Source organism: Sus scrofa, chromosome 14, assembly GCF_054392235.1.
Source record: "Sus scrofa isolate SSC_HxYL_T2T_F1_AM1 chromosome 14, Sscrofa_HxYL_maternal_Yorkshire_Landrace_v2.0, whole genome shotgun sequence".
NCBI classification, from domain to species: Eukaryota; Metazoa; Chordata; class Mammalia; order Artiodactyla; family Suidae; genus Sus; species Sus scrofa.
The window spans coordinates 77,183,281-77,208,176 of NC_139396.1; the positions used below are offsets into that span (position 1 = coordinate 77,183,281).

Here is a 24,896-nt window from a genome sequence, read left to right on the forward strand (position 1 = left end):
AAACAAACAAACAAACAAACAAACAAACAAAAACTTCACAGTTTCACATGTTTTCTGAAACCTGAAGACAATTTGTTTTACCTGAGCAAATTTCACCCTTTAATAAAATCATACTTTATTCATTTATTTGCATGGCCACACCTGCAGCATGTGTGGAAGTTCCCAGGCTACGGGTCAAACTGGAGCTGCAGCTGCTGGCCTACACCACAGCCATAGCAACGTCAGATCTGAGCTACATCTGCGACCTACACCACAGCTCATGGCAATGCTGGATCCTTAACCCACGGAGCGAGGCCAGGGATCAAACCCACGTCCTCACAGATAAGAGTCAGGTTCTTAACCTGTTGAGCCACAACAGGAACCATATTTATATGAAAGCACTCTAAAAAATGTAAGCATTGGTGACAAAAGCCCCAGAAAGTAGAAAGGAGTGTGTGTGTGTGTGTGTGTGTGTGCGCGCGCGCGCATGTTTCCTAGTTTTCTCAGAACACATGTGAGCTGGAACAAGGCAGGCGCTGATCCCATGATACAGGTCAGGATGCAGACACCAGCCAGGGAAGGGACCCTCGAGGTCACCCAGCTGTCAGGCAGCAGGAGCAAGGAGCTTACCCCGCTCTGCCAAGTGGGATTCTGCAAACAATGAGCTGGGGGGGCCCTCGCCAGCACCCACTGACCTGGTCTGACACGTTGTACCAGTCGTAATCAAAGGAATGGACATTCTTGCTCTGGGAGAAGGAGAGGATGAACAGGTTGTAGCAGGCTCGGGAGGTGTAGAGCAGGATGACGGTCACACCAACGGCAGTCACCTGACACACGGAGGAGCCCTGGAAAAGCAGGCACCATGAGGGGGGGCATCGTTCCAGGCCCAGGACCCCCGCCTGCTCGCAGACGGTGGCTGCCTTCAGACCACCGCCTCCTCCAAGCTCCTCCTCCTCCATCCTCAGACCTTTGCCCCACGTACAAACCTCACCTCACTCCACATCCACCCTAAGATGTCCAAGTATCTTCAGAGAGAGGCTTTAGAACCTGAGGCTTGACCTGCAGATGCCTTAAATACGAGTCATTCGCCTAAGTCAGTCCTGGCTGGGTCAGAACAAGAAAGTCTGGTAGCGTGTTCTGCTAAATCCTCTAGGCGCTGCTTCTCAGCTCTGAGGATCCTCTCAGCTCAGGAACTCAGGGCCCATCCCCTGGCTTGAGGACAAGCAAGCCTCTGCAGACGGCTGGCGGCTGGCGGCCCTGAGGATGGTGGCTCTGAGCAGTAGGCACGTCCTCAGAGCCCAGCACCTTCCAGGCCGGGGGTGCCAGAGTCCCATTGTGACTCAAGGCTTGGATTAGAAGGAAATCGGGGATCTGTGCCCCCACCAGATGAAGCATCAATTTCCAAAGTCAGCAAGGGACCCTTAGCTAGAAACAGTTAACATAACCAAAAACACTGACCTCAACTTCTGAGTTCTGCATTTGGAAGTCACTAACTAAATCCGAGATATTATTTTATTTTGCCAGTAGTGGTTTATTAGTGTGTTTGCCATAAGGGTGACCTAAAATAGGACCCCTCCTATTAAGACCACAATTCTTTTTTTTTGTTTTTTTTTTTGTTGTTGTTGTTGTTTTAGGGCCGCGCCCACAGCATATGGAGGTTCCCAGGCTAGGGATCGAATCAGAGCTACAGCTGCCTATGCCACAGCCACAACACCAGATCTGAGCCGCGTCTGCAACCTACACCACAGCTCATGGCAACACCGGATCCCTAACCCACTGGAGCAAGCAAGGCCAGGGATTGAACCTGCGTCCTCATGGATGCTAGTCAGGGTCAGGTTTGCTAACCACTGAGCCATGACGGGAACTCTTTTTTTTTTGGCACAATCCTACTTTTAGAAAGTCTTGAATAACTCTTATATAGGAGACAATAGAAATAATAAAGTTGAGGCAAAATCAAGTCTAAAATTCGTCAACATTTATCAGTGAAAAGACTGCCACCCTAACTTCTGGGACTCTGCAAGAGCTGCATCAAATCACAAGGTGCCCTGCTGAAGGCTTCATGTCTTTGAAGTTGGAGGCACAGATTTTAATCTACTGGGTGCTCCCAAAGACACAGAATTGTGGGCGGCAGAGCCCCTCAAGTCTTCAGACCAAAGCTGTCCTGGCGACATGGGCCGCCTGGCAAGGAGGACAGAGGGGCACCCCAGGGCATGGCGCCACTGAACTTGAGAAGCAGAGCAGCTGTGAAATCACTCAACCGGTTGCTCCACCAGGGAGAAAACCATGGTCCAGGGTGGGGGGCAATGTGCTAGGGGGGCCGGGGTCCCGCGGCCAGCGAGGGCGCAGGACATTGGATCCCGACCTCCACACCTCATCAGGCTTCTCAGTGAGAGGGGAGCCAGGACCAGCTGGTGAGGGTCACCCTCAAGCCACTGCTCCAGTCAGCAACCGCCCCTCTCTGTAACTCGGGGGTGGGGGAGCAGGAGCAGACACAGGCTCCAGGGCAGGTGAGGGGGGCCCAGCAGCGAAAGCAGGGAATGGGCAGGGCTGCCCTTTCTCAGCCTGTCTGGCTCCATCTCTGAACTCTCACTGTGAGAAGCACTGAACCCCGGGAGCAGTTCCCACTGTCAAGGGGGACCCTCTCAGGGGCACGGGCAATGCAGGAGTTGGCAGCACCTGAGTCTCCCCGCCACTATGATGGGGTGGTGGAGACAACAGACCCCAGAGCCTGGCTCTGCACCTCCCAGCTGTGTAACCAGGGGCAAGCCTCTGGACTCTCTATATGCCTCAGTTTCCCTGTCTATCAAGTGGGTGATGCCTAGTCCCACAGAGCTGAGAGGGTTACACTAGTTTCTACACGCCAAGTGCTTATAAAAGTGCCTGAACATGGGGAATATGAGATGTGTGCTGCTATGAATACTAGTGGCACAATCAAACCCACTAGCCCTTTAAAATATCACTTAGGAGTTCCCTGGTAGTGCAGTGGGTTAAGGACTTGGCATTGTCACTGCAACGGCTCAGGTCACCGCTGTGGCAAAGGTTCAGTCCTTGGCCTAGGAACTTCCACATACTGCAGGTGCAGCCAAAGAAAAAAAGATCTTTTAAACCACTGTATCGATAAACCAGAGACCTGCCCCTCTGCCAGTAATTCTGCACACTTCAATACACCCAAAGCCACCCAGAGTGAACTCTTCTCACATACCAGGTTCAATGAACTACAGGTCAGGTGTCTGAGGCATCTGTTGAGTTGTTTACAAAACAGGAGACTTTTTTTTTTTTTAATAGCCACATCCACAGCATATGGAAGTTCTTGGGCCAGGGACTGAAACTGAGCCATAGCTGTGGCAATGCCAGATCCTTTAACCCACTGCACCAGGTCAGGGATCGAACCCACACCTCCACAGCAACCCGAGTTGCTGCAGTCAGATTCTTAACCCACTGAGCCACAGAAGACTATTTTACATCTTTTTTGGGGTTTTTTTTTTTGGCCACGCCTGTGGCATGTGGAAGTTGCCAGGCCAGGGATCAAACCTGTGCCACAGCAGTGAACCCAAGCTGCTGCAGGGACAACACCAGACCCCAAACTCACTGTGTCACAAGGGAACGCCCAGGAGACTATTTTTGGAAGCAGTTTAATGGAGGGACCTCGACCACATCCCCACCTTACCTTGGACTCCAAGTAAATGTTGGCTAAGGACATCTTGGAGATTTTGTAGAGACAGATGGACAGGGAGACAGCGCAGAGCACGAAGAGCGTGTCGTTAATGGCCACACGCACGGAGACGATGACCTTCCTCTCCCAGCTTCCTGTCTTCACCAACACCGCGCAGGTTAAATTCACCAGGAGGAAAATGAGGCTGATGAAGAGTGAGGCCAGATACAGGGGCAACCTAGGAGGACCAGAGAGAGATGTAAGGCACCCTTTCCTGAAAGGTGCCTGTATGTTCCGGATCAATCCAGAGGGAAACTGATTTTTTTTTTTTTTTTGCTTTTTAGGGCTGCGCCTGAGGCATACGGAAGCTCCCGGGCTAAGGGTCGAATTGGAGCTACAGCCACTGGCCTACAGCACAGCCACAGCCACACCAGATCCTTAATCCACTGAGCGAGGCCACGGATGGAACACACAGCCTTATGGCTACTAGTCAGATTCGTTTCCACTGAGCCATGAAGGGAACTCCCCAATTTTTTTTTAATATGATTTTTATTTTTTTCCATCATAGCTGGTTTACAGTGTTCTGTCAATTTTCTACTGTACAGCAAGGTGACCCATTACACATGCATATACACATTCTTTTTCTCACAGTATCATGCTCCATCCTAAGTGACTAGATACAGTTCCCAGTGCTATAGAGCAGGATCTCATTTCTTATCCATTCCAAAGGCAATACTTTGCATCTCTTAACCCCAAAATCCCAGTCCTCCCCACTCCCCCCCCCCGTGGCAACCACAAGTCTGTTCTTCAAGTCCATGATTTTTTTTTCCTGTGGAAAGGTTCATTTGTGCTGTATATTAGATTCCAGATATAAGTCATATATGTTATTTGTCTTTCTGACTTACTTCACTTAGTATGAGAGTCTCAAATTCCATCCATGCTGATGCAAATGGCATCCAATTTTTTATTATTATTATTATTATTTTTTTGGTTAAATGCTAGACATAGAACACACCAAAGTGAATACCTAAGACCTTGGGCTTCAAAAGTTCTGGACTATATGTTCATTGCAGCACTATTCACAATAGGCAAGACATGGAATCAACCCAAATGTCCACTGATAGATGATTGGATTAGGAAGACGTGTGTGTGTGTGTGTGTGTGTGTGTGTGTGTGTGTGTGTGTGCGCGCGCGCGCACGCAAATACTACTCAGCCATAAAAAAGAACAAAATCATGCCATGTGCAGCAACATGGATGGAACTAGAGACTCTCATCCTGAGTGAAGTAAGTCAGAAAGAGAAAGACAAATACCATATGATATCACTTATACAGTAGAAAAAATATATAAATAAATAAATGATTTTAAAAAATAAAATAAATTACAAATTAACTGCAAGCTGTGCAGGAAGGTCCTTTAACCGAGTCTGCCTTCCCTGCCCTGGGGCTGTGAGGACAGATGGGCCTATGGGTACCTTCACCCACCACTCTCAGGGATGCAGAAGAAGAGCCAGGCACAGAGGTAGAGCGTGAACCACTCTGCACCAAGAACGTGGGCCTAATCGCCCCATGTGAGCCTTTAGGGCTGTCATCCAAAAACAGTATCGATAACAGCAAGTTTGCAAGCTGTTTCTGAGGAACAAGTGAGATAATGTTTAAAAAGGGTTTTTATCCTGCAAAGTCATGGAGTCTGGGTAGCACCCCCTTTTGCTGGGAGGGCTCCCAGGGGCGGGCTGCCATGAGGAAGCCTCTGCCTCAGCACCGTGCCCGGGGCTGGAGGGGACAAGCTGTGTCACTGGCCAGTTTTAACTTGGAGCTTGTCAGAGCTCCACGCTGCCTAGGCAACCTGCGCAGGGCCTCAGGGAAGGCTTCTCAGATTTACTAAAACCGAAATCAGCAGTTCACCTTTTGTGTTCCTCTCCACATCTGTTTACATCAGGTAGACGTCACTCAATGGGGCCAACAAGGAACAGACTGGTTTGGCTAAAACACAGACCATTTCTGCTGAATGTGTTTGCAAAACCAAAAGCAGAAAGTCATAAACTAAAAGCAGGCTGGAAGCTAGGGGATGATGTTGGGGTCCTCTGAAGCCATCAGAGACCAGGACACAGAAACCTGGATCCCAGGCCCAGCTTCAGACATCTCGCCACCAACAGGAGCCCTGGAAGTGACTTGGGGGGCGGTGCATGAATGGTGCAGCTGTAGTTTTATTCCCTGCCTTCAGATGTCAGGGTGATGAGATACCTCCCCCCACCCCAGCCAACCCAAGCTAATCTGAATGGGATTTCAAATCTTGCAATTAATGACTTACAACCCACTGGCAAAGGCTCTCACGTAATTTTTAGAACCCACATTCTACCAAAGGAATTTGGCTGACCTCACTCCTTCCCATCCTTCAGATCTTAGTTCAGCTATTAGTTCTTCAAAGAAGCCTTTCCTGACTCCTTCCTGCACCCCCCAAGTACACACATGCACACACACACACACACGCGCACGCGCGCGCACACACACACACACACACACACACACACACACAGGATGGGGGCTCCCTGAGACCTGCTTTCCCTGTACTTTAACTTCGCAGAATTATCACCAATTTACAATGAAGCACATGGACTATACGGTCTGACCAGCACCTGCTTCCTCCAGGGCAGGACTCTCCATGAGGGTAGAGGTTTTGGCTCTTTCCCTCACCCCCTCCACCCACACTGTACATAGTAGGAGCTCAATAAGTTTGTTGAAGAGGGAGGGAGGGCAGAAGGAAAGAGAGATGTGCATTTGAACCCAAAAAGCATCAATCAGGAGTTCCCGTCATGGCTCCACAGTTAATGAACCCAACTAGCATCCATGAGCAGCAGGTTCGATCCTTAGTCTCGCTCAGTGGATTGAGGATCTGGCGTTGCCGTGAGCTGTGGTATAGGTCACAGATGGGGCTTGGATCCTGTGTTGCTGTGGCTGTGGTGGAGGCCAGCGGCTACAGCTACGATTGGACCCCTAGCCTGGGAACCTCCATATGCTGTGGGTGTGGCCTTAAAAAGATGAAAAAAGACAAAGAAAAAAAAAAGCATCCATCAGATCCCTGAACAGGGGCTGCCCTTTCTTCTCTTTTCTCCAGACCCTCCATTGCAGCAGCTACCAGACCCTCCCGTTTCTTGGGGAAACAATCTAAACTTGAACACTCATCTCTTTCAAGGTCAGAGAAAGGACTGCAGGTTTTTCCCAGAGCCCTGCACTGGGGGCTGAGATAACAAGACAGGAAAGAAAGGGCTTGGAAGATACTGGAGGGCCGGATGAGGTGCATGGGAGAGAGGATGGACTAGCTACAGGGACAGCAAGGCAGGGAAGGATGCTCAGCTTGGGTGGAAGCACAAGTCCTGAAGGGGTGGGAGAGAGACCCAAGGGGCAGGCAGGACAGCTGGGGGACCCTCTAGGTTGAGAAGCAAAGGTGTGACCCACGTGGCCATGTCTGTCTGAGAAAGATGGAGCCGGCAGAGTATGGAAGGGATGAAGAGACAGGAGAGATGGGGGTGCTGGGGAGGGACTGGGTGCAGGGTGATGCCATTAGAGGAGTAAGAGGAATGCACAGGGCGGTTGGGGGTGAGGGGGGTAACACACTGGGCCCAGAGCATGGCCTGGTGTGACCAGCACCCCCTGGAGTTGGGCTGCGTGGGGTGATGGCAGACAGTGCTCTGAAGACTCAGAGATTCAACTCTATGTGTAGTTAAGCACTGAAAGCTTTTCGAGCAGCATCAGGTTTTCCTGGAAAAATGAACATGAATTTGTTGCCAAGGACAGGTTCTCGTAAAGGACGTGATGGCGGGTCCAAGCCCTTCCAACCCGCCCGCTCTCTCACGGTTCCTGCTGTTCCCTCTGCGTGGAGGGTCTTGGCCCCGCTCTTCCCAGCCAGCTACAGCTCAGCCAGCAAGTCTCTCCCAAAGACCAGAAGGCCCTCTCTGCTGGCCACCGTGGCTCCCGTCACAGCCCACGGCTGCAGCTGTCCGGTCCTGGATGCTGCCATCCCTGCCCCCACTCACCAATCAGAGCTTGGGGAGGGAAGCCCCCACCCTGGCATCCCCTGGGCCCAAATGCCATGCTGGGCTCACGGCAAGCACCCAGTCCACCTGCCCAATTCTTCGAGTGCCCGAAGCACCACTTCACATTTGCCCGTTGCTAAGACCAGGATCACCTTGCCAGGAGAGACGCTGTACCTCTGATGGGAGACTGCTTCTTCCCTTCCTGAATCTGCTGTCAAGCCATGGTGCGCCTTGGGGAGGATGGCAGGTTGGCATCAGGGAATGCGAAATGTGTATGACCTGGAGGCTGTACTGTACCAACCAAGCCAGATGTCAGCTCCCTGGCCCCTCACAACTCCGGCGGGGGGCACTTCGGTGTCCTCCCCCATAGAGCTACTGAGGCTGGGGGGAGGGGGATGTGTGGCGTCCGGGCTCCTGGTAAATTCTTACGGTCCTTATCTGCCCTTGCCATGTTCCCACAGTGGTGGGGGGCATCGGCCATCAGCACCCAAAGCTGAAATTCTAATTAAACTATTCCCTGGTCAAACCACATCACCACCAATTATGACAACTCTATATTATACATCTTCCAAAACACCAAGTACCTTCCTACTATCTCCAAAACAAATTTACAAAAATTTCCCACGCCAAACATACAGACATATGACCCAAAAAGCACGACTCACCAAAATGAAACCATCCACATGATAATGTACTTATTGCTCTCATAACGGCGTCAGGGACATGGAGACACAGAGCCAGGATCAGTCACCAAAAAAATGCATTCTGGTTCCCTGAAAGCCCTGTTTGTTATTGCTTTACTATTATCTGTGTGAAGAACACAATCTGGAAACATCCAGAACCCTCTGGAATCAGCCCTTTTGCTCAGGCCCCCTGCTGGTGCATGCACACACGCTCTATCCATAGGATGGCATGGTGTGGACATTGAGCTTTTTCAGAGGACATCTCCTGGGTATCGTTCCAAATACCATGGTGGATGTAAGTTCTTACTCTTCTTTCTTTATTACAAAGTAATACAGGACCCCTAGAGGACACGGGGAACAGCAAACAAGGAAACCAGGCACAGCTTGCCACCCAGACAGTATGGCACCCACACTGCGGGCCTGTCCTGGCTACCCCATCCGTCCTAGATGCTCACATGATGGCCGCCCAGCCTCCGCTCCTCTCCTTCCCTCCCCTGCCCTCATCTGCTGCGTGGGACCCAGAGGACTCAGAGCGTGACACCAGGTGGCTCCTCCTCTGTGACACGGAGCCGACCCCTCCTCTCTGGCCTCAAACAGGCCCTGTGCTTCTCTGACGTCACCCCGGGAGCCACCAGGCCTCACCCTCGTCAAGAGCAACTTCTAGAAACAGGTGTCATGCCTGCCATCATCACTTCCTCCGCAGGTAACCCCTGCTGGCCCCATGTTCTCCCACTACCCACTCACTGACCCCACAGGTGTGACCTCCCCCACCTTCCCAGAGCCCCCCATCTGAGCCTGTCCCCGGAGACCCTGGTCCCTCCTCCTCCTCTTCTTCCCCCAAAGTGACAGCATCTGTGGCTTTTCTGCTCTGCATGCTCTTCCGCGGAAAACATGTCCACTCCTCCAGCGTCAGTCACAGCTTTCTTGGAACCAAGTGAAAGGCTCTTGTCTCAAACCTGCCTCTGTCCAAGGCGACTCACATTCCAAACAGCCTGCCATTGAGGCCCACATTCAAGCTCCAGCCCCTGATGTTCCTCCTCCAGCCTGTCCCTAAGTTTTCCTAGGAATCTGCAAGGGACAGGTTCCAGGACTCTAGGCCCATCCCCAAATCCAAGGATGCTCAAGTCCCTTAAATACAATAATGCAGAACCTTTCACATAAGGGACTGTGGGCCCTTCCCACCTTCTGTATCTACAGCTGTGGAACCTGGGATACACAGAGCTGACTGGAACCAAAATGCCACTATCATTCCCACCATAATTTTTCGCAGACTCCTAAACTGTTAAGACCTTTGACTCCACTCCTCGTTCAAGCTGTGATGCTCAACAGATGCTTCTACCCAATCTCCTATCCGTGCTGCCTTCCCGCCCTCAACCCCCAGCACACGGCCTCACACCTTCCGGCCAGAACTAATGTGGCACTTCCTAATTCACCTGTCCCCTAAACCCCATCCTTGCACCCTCTGATCCCCTGCCCCCAAAGCTAGGTCACTCCGTGGGAACCCAAGGTGCTAAGCCAGTCTACTCGCTGTCCCCAAACCTGGCCGGGTGCCCCCACATCCCTGTCTTTATGCAAGTGGCTCTCTCTGACCCCTGATTTCCGTCTGGGAAATCCTGCTCTCTGAGGCTAAAGGATTACCTGCTAAACAAAAGTCTCTTCGTGTCCTAAAGAAACAGGCTGAGTTACAAGACTTAAAACAATACCAAAAAGGTATGGGAGTTCCCACTGTGGCTCAGCAGTTAATGAACCCAACCAGTATCCATGACGACACGTGTTCAATCCCTGTCCTTGCTAAGTGGGTTAAGGATCTGGTGTTGCCGTGAGCTGTGGTGTAGGTCACAGATGTGGCTCAGATCCCAAGTTGCTGCGGCTGTGGCCAGCAGCTACAGCTCTGATTTGACCCCTAGCCTAGGAATCTCCATATGCTGCGAGGGTGACCCTAAAAAGACAAAAAAAAATTCTTCTTTAAAGAAGAAAAGAAAAAGTACTTATTACAAATGTTTTCTTAGGTCAGTCTCCCAAGGCAACAGAAATAAAAACAAAAATAAACAAATGGGATCTAATCAAACTGACAAGCTTTTGCACAACAAAGGAAACCTTTAAAGACAACCTACAGAATGGTAGGAAATAGATCCAAATGATGCAACCGACAAGGGCTTAGCTTCCAAAACACACAAACAACTTACACAACTTACAGTCTCCAAAATATACAAAACTTACAACAAAAACAAACAAACAAACAAACAAACAAACAAAAAAACCCAATTGAAAAATGGGCAGAAGACCTAAACAGATATTTCTCCAAAGAAGACATACAGATGGCCAACAGGCACATGGAAAAAATGCTCCAACATCACTAATGATTAGAGAAATGCAAATCAAAACTACAATGAGGTACCACCTCACACTGGTCAGAATGGCCATCATTAATTAGTAAGTCTACAAATAACAAACGCCGGAGAGGGTGCAGAGAAAAGGGAACCCTCCTACACTGTTGGTGGGAATGCAGATTGGTACAATCACTATGGAAAACAGTATGGAAGTTCCTCAGAAAACTAAATATAGAACTACCATATGATCCAGCAATCCCGCTCCTGGGCATATATTCAGACAAATCTTTCATTCAAAAAGATATGTGCACCCCTATGTTGATCACAGCACTATTTGCAATAGCCAAGACATGAAAACAACCTCAATGTCCATCGACAGATGAATGAATGAAGAAGATGTGGTACATATACACTGGAATATACTCAGCCACAAAAAAGAACAAAATAATGCCATTTGCAGCAACATGGATGGAACTAGAGACTCTTATACTAAGTGAAGTTAAGTCAGAAAGAGAAAAACAAATACCATATGATGTCACTTACGTGTAGAATCTAAAATATGGCACAAATGAACCTGTCTACAGAACAGAAACAAAATCATTGTCATAGAGAACAGACTTCTGGTTGCCAAGGAAACGTGGGAGGGGTGGGATGGACTGGGAGTTTGAGGTTAGTAGATGCAAACTATCGAATTTGGAGTGGATAAGCAATGAGATCCTGCTTTATAGCACAGGGAACTGTGTCCAATCACTTGTGGTGGAACACGATGGAAGATAACATGAGAAAAAGAATGTATGTATATGTATATATATATACACACTTGACTAGGTCACTTTGCTGTACAGCAGAAATTGACAGAACAGTGTAAATCAACTCTAATAAATTTTTTTTAAAAAAAGAAAAGTACTCGTGATCTATCGTTAAGATAAAAAGTCAGAAAGCAAAATTGGAAATGCAATAAAACTTCAACTCTGTCTTGAAAAAATGCATGAGAAAACCTATGCTGGAATAAATCACTGTATTTCCTTAGGGTTGAAGGGGGTTACACTCAGGGTAGGGGGAATTCAGTAGATTTGTTTTACTTCTTTCCACATATGTAAATTCACAAACTTTCTTCTTCTATTTTATAATGTTTTCTAATGAACTTATATAACTGAAGTGGAGGAAAGCCCTGCAAAATTTAACTTTGCCCTGGTGGCCTGAAGCTCTGGAAGAAAGGGAGAGATTTCGAGGTGTGGAGAGAGAGTTTTAAGTGGGAGGGTGACAGAAGAGACCACTTTATTTATTTTTTTGTCTTTTTGTCTTTTTTAGGGCCGCACCTGCAGCATATGGAGGTTCCCAGGCTAGGGGTCTAATCGGAGCTAAAGCTGTCGGCCTACACCACAGCCACAGCAACACAGGATCTGAGCCACGCCTGCGACATACACCACAGCTCAGGGCAACGCCAGATCCTTAACCCACTGAGCGAGGCCAGGGGTTGAACTGGGGTCCTCATGGATACTAGTCAGATTGGTAACCTGCTGAGCTACAATGGAAATCCCAGAAGAGACCATTTTACAGGGGTCTGTTTCCATGGGAACAGTGCCCCTAAACTACTCCTCTTCAACCTGAACCATACTGTCAGGAGAAACAGCCCAAGATGAGGGAAGAGACCAGAGGAAAAGAAAATTGGTGGGACTTGACATGTGGGAGGCCAGGAGGATCAGCTTCTAGCTGCTCGGCAAGCTCGGAGGCCAGGCCCAGCCCCTGCCAGCCTCTTGACCCACATGGTCTCCAGACAGCAAGTGCCAGACATGCGGGCTGCCCCAATCCAGTGGGATGGCAGTAACCACCCCCGACAGCGGGGGCACAATGTCAGTGGATCGCAAAGCATGGTTTAACTTGCTCTTCCAACACCTTACATTTCTTACAGAATGGAAAAGCAAAGCCTGGCTCGTTCTATTCCTTGCTAATTCAAATTTCAAAGCTGGGGAAAGAGCTGAAACGGTTTCAAATCAAAGCACTTGTCTTGAAGTGCTTCCATGACCAGTGGCCACATTTCCCCAGCCAAAGATTTAAAAAAATGTAGACTGAGAAAGCGAAAACCCAAATCCAACGGGCACCAACTCTAGCAAAACTCAGAACCAACTCATGTGTTCGTGAAAGGGGGACTTTGAAAAATAAATGGGTTCTTGGCTGGGTTGAATATAAATAATCTTCCAAGCCCCTGAATGGCTACGGGAGTAGCTGGGGGTGGGAATGAGTGCTGGACGAATGGCTTGTGTTTCATTTCAAATGAGTCGTGATTAAATGCAGGGAGCCAGTCTATTTGGAAGCCAACCTATCAAAGCATCTCCAGGGATAAATCACAGCCTGAAATGTCTACAGTGACATCTGGCTTAAGAGAAATGGCGAGTGAAACAGAGGATTGTAAAGGATGTAGAGACGAATGACTCCTAGGATGTGTCTACACCTGGCCACAAAATGATTAGATCTGAGATCACAGGCTTCTTCATCTGCTGGATCCTCATCCTCCCGGCTTCAGGAAACTCTTACCTTCTCTCGCCCACATATCTCACCTCTAACACCTGGTTCCCACTGCATTTCTCCTCTGCTTCTTCCTCATCCCTCCTGGGGGCAGCAAATCCCCTCCTAAGGGCAACAGTCATACGCACCAACAGAGCCTGTCCTGCTGTCTGGGTTTTGGTTCAAGGATCACGAAATGCTGCCAACCCCCCAGCCCCACACTCATCTTCTCACCTCAAAGACCCCATTCTTCAAGAGCTCAGAGCCAGAAAACTTGTAACACAGCCTTCCTTTCTGACCAGCGGGTCCATACCTCAAGGCTAGATGACATCTCATCACCCCAGCCACCCCAACCTGTCCCCAAGACGAGGTGGGCTCCAAAAGCCAATCAGAATATTCTCTGCCACCCCCTTCTTTGCTCATTTTTGCTCGCCAGCCCTCCGGCCCCAGATATTCAACATTTTCAGTTGAGTGGATAGAGGACAGAGACCATGGATGCAGAGGAAGGGCTATTTTGTCATCAGAAAAGGGAGGGAATCCTCTCCATGGATTGGCCACTTTGGACTGCCCTTCTTAGGATCAGTCATTCCACGGGAGACTCTGAAGTCCCAGATGAACAGTTTGGCACAAACAAGAACTCAGTGCCTCAAAATGTAGTAAAAGGTGACAGCACGATCCAATGAAAACATAAAAAATAAAAACACGGCACAAGTCTCCTTACTTGTGTCTTGGCCAAGGACTGTGGTCCAACGTTCTGGACTCCAGCTTCCCTGGAAACAAAAGGAGGATTAAAGGAATTCTCACTGTGCTGCAACAGGACTGGCAGCGTCTTGGGAGCCCTGGGATGCAGGTTCACTCCCTGGCCCAGCACAGTGGGTTAAGGATCCGGCGTTGCCACAGCTGTGGCTTAGGCTGAAATTGCAGTTTGGATCTGACCCCTGGCCCAGGAACTCCAAATGCCACCGGGGGGCCAAGTAAGGAGGGGGGGAAAGAGGAGAAGGATTAAAATATACACTTTCAGGATTTAAATAAAAGTCTTTGGGGAATCCCCATTGTGACTCAGAGGTAACAAACCTGACTGGTATCCATGAGGGCACAGATCTGATCCCTGGCCCTGCTCAGTGGGTTAAGGATCCAGTATTGCAGCCGCAGCACAGGTCACAAGTGCAGCTCGGTTCTGATCCCTGGCCCAGAAATTCCATATGCCATAGGATGGCCGAAAAAGAAAAAAAGGATTAAAATATACACTTTAAGAATTTTATTTTTTTGGCTTTTTATGGCTGCACCTGAGGCATATGGAAATTCCCAGGCTAGGGGTCAAATCGGAGCTGCAGCTGCCAGGATATACCACAGCCATAGCAACTCGGGATCCGAGCCAAGTCTATGACATGCACCACAGCTCACAGCAACACCAGATCCTTTAACCCGCTAAGCAAGGCCAGGGATTGAACCTGCATCCTCATGGATACTAGCCAGATTCTTAACTCTCTGAGCCATGATAAGAACTCCCAGAATTTTAAATAAAAGCCTTTGTAAATTTAAGATGAGATCTATTTAAATAAAATATAATACATATACATTTTTACATATTTTTAAAGTTAACAGAATAATTACAATTTCAGGTTGACTGGAGAAGGCACGTGGCCAAGGCTGCCTTTTCAGAAACATTTGCCCACAGCAGCCGAGCTCTCCTGAGCAGGGACGTCGGGACACCTTGATTCATGCAGTGCCCGTCTCATGCCCTCTGGACACCTTGTCACCCTTCCCCCTCTGGCCAAGCCCTTGGTTCTTGGCTGCTAAGGAGTCAACAGACCTCTGTGAAAATGGGTAAGAGCACACACAGCCCACCCCCATAAATTTGGCCTGTGATGTTAAGTCTTCCCCTTCCAGATGTCCAGTCTCTCCAGCTCAGCCCTGCACCGGCCCCACTGCAGGAAGTACTGTGACTCCTACCGCTGCCCACCCCACCCCCACCCTGGCAGAGACAGGCCATGCCCCTGACAGGTCACCAACTACTCTGCCTGATTCTGCGAGTCTGTGCGCTGTTAGGATGCCTTTACAGACAGAGCGTGAGCTTCTCAAGGACATAGACTGGTTTCTGCCTGGGGTGCTGAACTGTGCAATGGTCAAAAATACATTTGCTGGGAGTTCCCACTGTGGCTCTGAAGGTTAAAAATCCAACTAGGATCCATGAGGATGCAGGTTCGATCCCTGGCCCTGCTCAGTGGGTTAAGGATCTGGCATTGCCTTTAGCTGTGGTGTAGGTCTCAGTTGTGGCTCAGATCTGGCATTGCTGTGGCTGTGGCGCAGGCTGGCAGCTGCAGCTCTGATTCAGCCCCTAGCCTGGTAATTTCCATATGCCATACGTGTGGCCCTAAAAACAAAAAAGCAAAACAAAACTGCCGGACATGGATGGAGAGCCAGGCAAGTGGACGTTCTGTGAGTTCTGTTCCCTAACAACGGGCCACGGAGTTCCAGAAATAGCCAGCCAGCCATCTGTGGCCAGAGAAGAGGGGGTCAGGCCACCAAGGGGTGGGGATAGGGCTCCTCCACAGCTGTACCCCCGAGGACAGGGAGTGGACACCTGGCCATGCAGGCATCTTCAGGGAGCCCATCTTCCTTCCTCTGAGGTCCTTCTCAACAAAAGTGAAAGTGTTAGTGCCTTTGAAAGCATTAGCACAGCGTGCACGGCTTATTTCCCCTCTCTGCTCTCCCTGGTCAGGAAAGGACCCGACTCTTGTTTCTAAGCAAGGCAAATACGCTACAAGACCTAGTAAGTTGTGATCCAGTGAGCACCAGGCTCATTGCTTACAGGGAAACCCCCAGCAAGTGGAGGTTTCGGGTGGCTCACAGAGGAGGGACCTGTGCCAGCCCCATCGGAGAAAGAGTCACCTGGGGTCACAGAGAGAAAAGCCTGGGGGACTTACCGGTATTTGAGTAATTCTGGAGAATATTTTGACTTGGCTTTAAAAATCACCTGCAATGACAAAAAGAAAAAAGAAAAAAACACGGCAAGTTGGGGACACAACATACTGACACCTACAAGCCGCTATCATTGCATGGAAGTCCCCGTGCCCTTCACACTTAGGAGCGGAGGCAAGACCTCTGAAACTGAGACATCTGCTTTGTGAGAAAGTTCATGAAGCTGAACATCTTTTAGGCTGAGCATACAATTTCAAAGGTAAAGGTATTCTGGAGTTCCCCTGGTAACGCAGCAGGTTAAAGACTTGGCGTTGTCACTCATGTGGCTTGGGTTCAATCCCTGGCCCCAGAACTTCCACATGCTGCAGGTGCAGCCAAAAAAAAAAAAAAAAAAGAAAAAGAAAAAAGAAAAAATCAAAGGCATTTAAAAATGGTTTAAAAGGTTTTTTAAGGTATTACTGGTCTACCACTGCCCAGTATTTCTCTTAATATTTGTATCTGAGGAGTTCCCATCATGGTTCAGCAGTAATGAACCTGACTAGTACCCATGAGAATTTGGGTTCAATCCCTGGCCTTGCTCAGTGGGTTAAAGATCCGGCATTGCCGTGAGCCGTGGTGTAGGTCCCAGATGTGGCTTAGATATGGCGTTGCTGTGGCTCTGACATAGGCCAGGAACTGTGGCTCCAATTCGACCCCTAGCCTGGGAACCTTCATATGCCAAGGTATGGCCCTAAAAAGCAAAAAAAAAAAAAAAAAAAAAGGAAAGAAAAGAAAAGAGATTTGTATGTGAGCCCTTACTTGCCCCGGAGATAAGCAGTCCATTCTTATGTTTCAGAGAATTTCCATCAGCACCAAGTGACTGTGGGTGGACTCTAAGTGTGCAGGCATCAAATGCTGCAGCACACGGGACCAAAGGAGCATCAGACTCGATTGTTCTCTATAGATGTTGCTTGCTGGAATTTATCCAGCCCTTAGCAGCCTGCACACCGTGTCTACACGGAGTAGACAGGCTGGCCTGACAGAGCCTGGGAGACGGGGAAGGGGAAACAGAAAGCAGGTGTCATCTGAGCTCCACACCCCGTGGCTCCTCCCGTGGTGTGTGCGTGGGAGCCCTGAGGCAGGTCCCTGTCAGGGTCTGCCTTGGGGGCTGGGGCAGCAGTGTCTGTGCTCTTCTGATCCCCGGTGTGGCGGGGGGGGAAGCATGGGGAGAAGAAAATAAAGGGCATGGAAGGGCAGAGAAGAGAGGATGTTTTTTCAGAGATGCTCCTGCTGTGCTGAGTACCAGATCTGCGTTCCCTGCTTCCCGCACGCCCTCTGCACGGAGCTCCTAAACACGCCCTCAGCCTCCACCTCCTGCTGGCCCTGTGGACTACAATGTCCCTCAGGGATCCCTCCAACACACACACCCGTCCCTCCCCACCTCTCCTCACTAATCCACCAGCCATACTCGCTGTCCCCCTCTTCTCCGCCCCCTTGGTCCTTGGTATGCCTTAGGATTTGCTCAGCCCCCACAAATACCTAAGCGGGGGAACTGCCTTAGTGTAAGGGGCAAAGGACAGAGGGAAAACAGGGTTGGGGGTATGAGCACAGTTCTGGTGATGGGGGAGGAGGGGACAGGTAGCTCTGGGGCCCCTGAGGGCACAAAGGGGTCCAATACTGTCACCCTCTGGTCTGAGGAGAAATTGGTTTGCTGGATGCATAATTTGAAAGTAATGCCAGGATGGAGTTCCCATCATGGCTCAGCAGAAACAAATCTGACTAGTATCCATGAGGACACAGGTTTGATCCCTGGCCTCGATTAGTGGGTTAAGGATCCAGCGTTGCTGTGAGCTGTGGTGTAGGTCGCAGACACAGCTCGGATCTGGAGTGGCTGTGGCTGTGGCATAGGCAGCTGTAGCTCCAATTCGATCCCTAGCCTGGGAACCTCCATATGCCACGGGTGTGGCCCTAGAAAGAAAAAAAAGAAAGTAATGCCAAGAGACCTTTCCGTGGATCCAAGCACCTGGTTACACCTGCTGCTACAGATGTCACGGAGGGGGCAGGCCTCTGTGGTGATGCCATGGACTGATTCCCATGACACATACTCAATAGAAGAAGTCATTCCTTCTGGGAGTCTTTTAAGACACTCTTCTGAGGACCTTCACTAAGAACTCTCGGACTTAGGTGCACAGGAATCACCCAAGGGAACTTGCTAGAGATGCAAATCGCAGGGCCCCACCTTCAGAGATGCCATGCCAGCAGGTCTGGGCTGGGGCCTAGGAATCTGTATCTTATTAAACTGCCTACCTTCTAGGGAGTGATTCAGATTTGGATTTGGGTAGCCCAAGGACCACCTCTCAGGAAATACTGATCTAAAGAGACGTAACTGCTCCATCTAATATTCTTGAGTAGCTCTGCAATCATGCATTTAAAACACACTGAAAGAAGTGGTCCCAATATCAGATGACACCCAAAGAGGCCAGAGGCGGTGCCCAGAACAGAGGTCAGGGGAATCTCCAAGTCCACGGACAGCGCCCACTACGTTCACCCACCCGCCTCAAACTTCCAACGGTGGCCGCCAGGAGAGGACTCCAAGAAGCAGGACTAACCTCGGAGCAAGAGGCAGCCACGGGCGCCCCTACTGACCTTACAGTGAGCCAATCCACTTGCCACACTCCCCCCCTTTTTAAAACACCTTTTCAAAGCTTCACAGGCGGAGGAGCATCCCGAACCTACCGAAGAACTATTTTGTTTCCCCCATGAGTTTGGTCTCTGTCCTAAGTCCTTTGTGGAAGGAGGTAGGAAGTAGGGGTTTACATCCTAAATAAAGTATCTGGTAAGAACAGAGCACAGCACTCTTCCTTCAAAGGCACCCTAGCTCAGCTTCTCTGACAAGCCCCCGGGGGGTTTAGGCAAGTCACGGCACTTTTGGTGTTTCTCTACAGCTCACGAGAAGGGAAACGTTAAAAAACAATGTTTCTTAGGAAAACGGAATAGATTAATACATGACACCAAAGCCCCATGACAGGAGTTCCCATCATGGCACAGTGGTTAACGAATCCGACTAGGAACCATGAGGTTTTGGGTTTGATTCCTGGCCTTGCTCAGTGGGTTAAGGATCCGGCGTTGCCGTGAGCTGTGGTGTGGATCACAGATGCAGCTTGGATCCCACATTGCTGTGGCTCTGGCGTAGGCCAGTGGCTGCAGCTCCGATTGGACCCCTAGCCTAAGAACCTCCATATGCCACTGGAGTGGCTCAAGAAAAAGGCAAAAAGACAAAAAAAAAAAAGTTCTATGACAAAATATAACACTGATTCATGCAACATATAACAACGCTCTCAGAAAAACACTCTTGCGTTACATGGTACTTGGAGATCTTATTTGAAAGAGAATTTGTCACAGATATCAAAGTGAGGAGAAGAAACTATAGATTTTGGTTTCTGTCTTTTTTTTTTTTTTTTTTTAACCGTCATACCTGTGGCGTATAGAAGTTCCCAGGCTAGGTGTCAAATTGGAGCTGCAGCTGAGGCTTACATCACAGCCACACCAACACAGCATCCAAGCTGCATCTGAAAACTATGCCACAGCTTGCAGTAACACTGGATCCTTAACCCACTCAGCGGGGCCAGGGATCGAAGAACCCTTATCCTCATAAAAACAATGCCAGGTCCTTAACCTGCTGAGTCACAAATGGAAACTCCGAAACTACAGTATTTTTGAAACCATTTTTAAAAGGTGTAGTTCATTTACAACGTTGTGTTGGTTTCAGATATACAGCACAGTGATTCAGTGTGTACACACACACACACAACCTTTTTCCGATTCTTTTTCCATATAGGTTATAACAGAATATTGAGTACAATTCCCTGTGCTATAGAGTAGGTCCTTGTTTTTGTTGTTGTTTTGCTTTTTTTAGGGCTACACATGAGGCACATGGATGTTCCCAGGCTAGGAGTGAAATCAGAGCTACAGCTGCCAGCCTACGCTACAGACACAGCAACTCCAGACCTGAGCCGCATCTGTGACCTATGCCACAGCTCACAGCAATGGTGAGCCACAACAGGAACTCCTGATCTATTTTATATACATGGTAGTGTGTATCTGTTAATCCCAAACTCCTCATTTATCCCTCTCTCCATTCCCCTTTGATAACAAACTATAAGTTTGCTTTTTATGTCTGTGAGTCTATTTCAGTTTTGTAAATAAGTTCACTTGTATCATTTTTTTTCTAGATTCTACTACATATAAGTGATGTCATATGTTACTGAAACCACAGTATTTTTAAAGGTATGTGAACTTGTTGATGAAATATGCAAACACTGTTTTATCTTGCCACAACTGGCGGCGGGGGGGGGACATACTCAGTGGCAGGTAACCCAGTCTACTCTCAAACACCGGGGCCATCACGGGCTCCTGGGAATCACCCCAAGTGGTCCCCTCCTACAGACTCAGCTCCGCGCAAAGTGCTGTCACAGATGAAAACTTTGAGCATCCTGCCTTCAACAGGCTTAAAGTCCTACTAGCAACAGAAGATGTGGACGAGCAAACTACAAAGAGGAGATGCAAACCAGAAAGATACAAACCACAGGGGGCTGACCCCCAGGTGTGGGCTCAGCTCCGCCCTGTTCCTTGGCCGCATCCCGCTGTGTCTCACACGAGGGTCCTGGTTTCACCAGGACAGCCCCAGAGAGCATGGGTGGATCAGGATCAACTCAGGATCAATCCGGCACCCAGCTCACTGCCTCCATTCAGCCAGCACTGGATCTCCTGGGCCAGGGACCCCACAGACTGACATACCAGCCAAGAGCTGCAAAAGCAGATAAACCCTCTCAACCGGAAACATAGCCGACCTGACCACTATCCTCGTTTACAAAAAAAAAAACAAACCAGGAGGAGTTCCCCTCGTGGCTCAGTGGAAACACATCTGACTAGCATCCATGAGGACGCAGGTTTGATCCCTGGCCTCACTCAATGGGTTAAGGATCTAGTGTTGCTGTGGCTGTGGATGTGGCGTAGGCCCTGGGCTACAGCTCCAATTCAACCCCCAGCCCGGGAATATCCATACACATCAGGTGCACCCCTCCCCCCACCCCCCCAAAATGAAAAGAAAACAGGAGATGTTTCTTTACTTCCCAGAGCCCCTGCAACTCCATCCACACACACTGGATGGGGGATGGACTAAGAGAGTCAAGCGTGGAAGGGTGGCTGCTAAGGCCAGTCTGTACCCCAGACCGCCCTTCCTGGGACCCAGTGAAGGTCAGGGTTTCCAGCCATGGCCGTCTCTGCTCGAGTATTGGAGTTTTATAAACTTTGCCCTAACAATTTTACTCTGAGGCAGTGCTTCTCAAAGTATACCCCCAGAATGGGGAATTAATAAATGTGACTGGTGGAGTTCCTGTTGTGGCGCAGTGATTAACAAATCTGACTAGGAACCATGAGGTTGCAGGTTCGGTCCCTGCCCTTGCTCAGTGGGTTAACGATCCGGCGCTGCCGTGAGCTGTGGTGTAGGTACCAGACTTGGCTCGGATCCCGCGTTGCTGTGGCTCTGGCATAGGCTGATGGCTACAGCTCCGATTAGACCCCTAGCCTGGGAACCTCCATATGCTGTGGGTGCAGCCCTAAGAAGACAAAAAAATAAAAATAAAATAAATAAAATCATATCCTGGATACAACTACTATGGAAAACAGTAGAGCAGCTCCTCAAAAAACTAAAATTAAAACTACCACACAATTCAGCAATCCTATTCCTGGGTATATATCCAGACAAAACTATAAAAAGATACAGGCTCCCCTACTTCACAGCAGCACTATTCAAAAGAGCCAAGGCATGGAAACAACCTCACTGTCCATCAACAGATGAATGGATTAAGAAGATATAGTACATATATACAATGGAATACTACTCAGCCATAAAAAAGAACAAAATAATGCCATTTGTAGCAACATGAATGCAACTAGAGATTATCAGACTAAGTGAAATAACTCAGAGGAAGACAAATACCATATGATATCACTTACATGTGGAATCTAAAATATGACACAAATGAACCTATCTTCAGAACAGAGACAGACTCAAAAACATAGAGAACAGACTCGCGGTTGCCACGCAGGATAGATGGTAAGTTGGGGGTTAGTAGATGCAAACTATTACCTTTAGAATGAAAAAAAAAAAAAGAATGAATAAGCAATGAGGTCCTACTATATAGCACAGAGAACTCTATCCAATCTCCTGGGAAAGACCATGACAGAAAAGAATATAAAAAAAGAACAGGAGTTCCCGTCGTGGCACAGTGGTTAATGAATCCGACTAGGAACCATGAGGTTGCGGGTTCGGTCCCCGCCCTCGCTCAGTGGGTTAAGGATCCGGCGTTGCCGTTAGCTGTGGTGTAGGTTGCAGACGTGGCTCGGATCCCGTGTTGCTGTGGCTCTGGCGTAGGCTGGTGGCTGCAGCTCCGGTTCGACCCCTGGCCTGGGAACCTCCATGTGCCGCGGGAGCGGCCCAAGAAATAGCTAAAAAGACAAAAAAATAAAAAAATTTAAAAAATTAAAAAAGAACATATATATATTTATGAGTGAGTCACTTTGCTATACAGCGGAGACTGACACAACATTGTAGATCAACTATACTTTAAATGAATAAATAAAAGTTAACAAATAAAAAATAAAAATAGGAGTTCCCGTCGTGCCTCGGTGGTTAACGAATCTGACTATGAACCAAGAGGTTGTGGGTTCGATCCCTCCCCTTGCTCAGTGGGTTAACGATCCAGCGTTGCCGTGAGCTGTGGTGTAGGTCACAGACACAGCTTGGATCCCGCGTTGCTGTGGCTCTGGCGTAGGCCGGTGGCTACAGCTCCAACTGGACCCCTAGCCTGGGAACCTTCATATGCCATGGGAGCAGCCCTAGAAAAGGCAAAAAGACAAAATAAATAAATAAATAAAAAATAAATCATACTCAGCCCCACCCCGTGAACATGGGCACCAAGTAAGGTACAGAACATAAGGGGTCCCTGGAGTCAACCATTCTACCCTGACAGGGACCCGGAGCCCCAACCTGTACAATGACTTGTGCAGTAAAAGATGGGGATACCCCACACAACTCACATCCTCATGAAGTCTACACCCCTGCCTGGAGGAGCAACCTCATCACCAGGCAAGCACAACGTGACTGATATAAACCATCTGATCCTCTCTGAGCTAAAAGCAAGTGTAGTAGATAACATCAAAACAGAAGCCCCAATCTCAATTTGCAAACACTCTCTCTGTTCTTTATAATTTGTGGCCATGGCAGTTGGAGCACCAAGCCTCAAAAACTGGAGAATAACTTAGAGTTCGCCCTCAGTATATATGTGGTTTCTCCATATCTGCAGTTTTACCTCCACAGATTCAACCAGTCTCAGATCCTGCAGCACGGAGGTATTTACTACCGAAAAATGTCTTGTTCAAGGGTCAACTGTCTGGAATTCAGCTGGGCCGACTCGAGCTATGCTTAGAAACTCTTCCTTATATTCCAAGTTCATCCTTAAATTTAAGTTCCTTAAAGTTCTATTTAAATCCATGGCATTGTTTTTGTGGGGGTTTTTTTGGCCATGCCTGCTGTTTGCAGAAGTACCACCTGGGGGATCAAATCCACAGTGACCCAAGCCACAGCAGTGACAACATATCAGCTCCTTAACCTGCTGAGCCACCAGGGAACTCCAATTCCTGGCACTTTAAGCTGATATAATGTACACTTAATTGCAGTATAATTTTTGCCCTCATTAAATAAAGTACATAAATGCCTGAACCAAGTTTAAAAAAAAAAAAAAAAGACAGAAAAGCTACTCACCCCTCCCCCACTCCTGTCTTTACTCCAAGAAACTTAATTAAAAAATTTTTTTTGTCTTTTTAGGGCTGAACCCATGGCATATGGAGGTTCCCAGGCTAGGGGTTGAATCAGAGCTGCAGCTGCCAGCCTACACCACAGCCACAGCAACGCCACATGTGAGCCACTTCTGAGCCCTACACCACAGCTCACAGCAACACTGGATCCTTAACCCACTGATCGAGGCCAGGGATCGAACCTGCATTCTCATGGCTACTAGTCATATTCGTTTCCTGGCTGAGCCATGACAGGAACTCCAAACTTCATTAAAATTGATTAGTGGCCAGAAATAGAGCTAAACCTCCCGGCCTAACTTTTGCTGTCTTATCGGGCTGCCCATCTCCTGCAGTCTGCTCTGGCTCCTGCTGACCTCAGCAGGACCTCAGGCTGGGAGGAGGACAGGGCTCCTGAGGGGGAGGCAGACAAGCATGAATTGCTCCTTCATAATTTACAGCTACTGCTACTGACAACGAGGGCCTCTGCCTGCTCTGTGAAAACCAGACCCACACAGTGGGGGTGGGGGGCCGGGGGGTCAGCCAGGAAGACAAGGACCCTGTGAGTGGCAGGAAACAAATGAAGCCAGATAAAAAAAAATTCAAATTCTCCCCACATTGACTGGTGGGTATTCATGGTGGGTCAACTGACACTGAGCACCAAATTGGGAATCAAGAATTATAAAAATAAGGAAAGGCTGATCCCTGACCTTGAGAAACTCCTATCTAGACACAGACATGGTATGGGAAAGTGTGGAGTGACGTGAAGAGGTGTGAAGAGGTGTAAGGAGGTGTGAGGAGGTGTGAGGAGGTGTGGGGTGGTGTGGGGAGGTATCAAGAAGTGTGGGAGTTGTGACGAAGCATGAGGAGGTGGGGGTAATGTGAGGAGGTGTGAGGTGAGGTGATGTGAGGGGGTGTGAGGTGATGTGAGGGGGTGTGAGGAGGTGTGAGGTGATACGA

General features: G+C 48.9%; 1 protein-coding gene across 3 annotated transcripts in view; it reads right to left on the reverse strand.

Moving 5' to 3' along the window:
* Positions 1 to 24,896, reverse strand: part of GPR137B (G protein-coupled receptor 137B) — a 56,110-nt gene that overhangs the window by 14,024 nt on the left and 17,190 nt on the right. For 2 of the 3 annotated variants that reach the window (XR_014827832.1, XM_021072472.2), the window contains exons 2-4: positions 16,109 to 16,158; positions 3,647 to 3,869; positions 675 to 824 (exon numbers count right to left, since the gene is read on the reverse strand). Coding sequence is in view for 1 of the 3 variants with exons in the window: in XM_021072472.2 (XP_020928131.2) it covers positions 675 to 824; positions 3,647 to 3,869; positions 16,109 to 16,158 (423 nt within the window). In the remaining 2 variants the exon portion in view is untranslated. Of the gene's footprint in view, positions 1 to 674; positions 1,784 to 3,308; positions 3,870 to 16,108; positions 16,159 to 24,896 lie in introns of all 3 variants that reach the window. The other variant, XR_014827833.1, reaches the window with a different exon arrangement.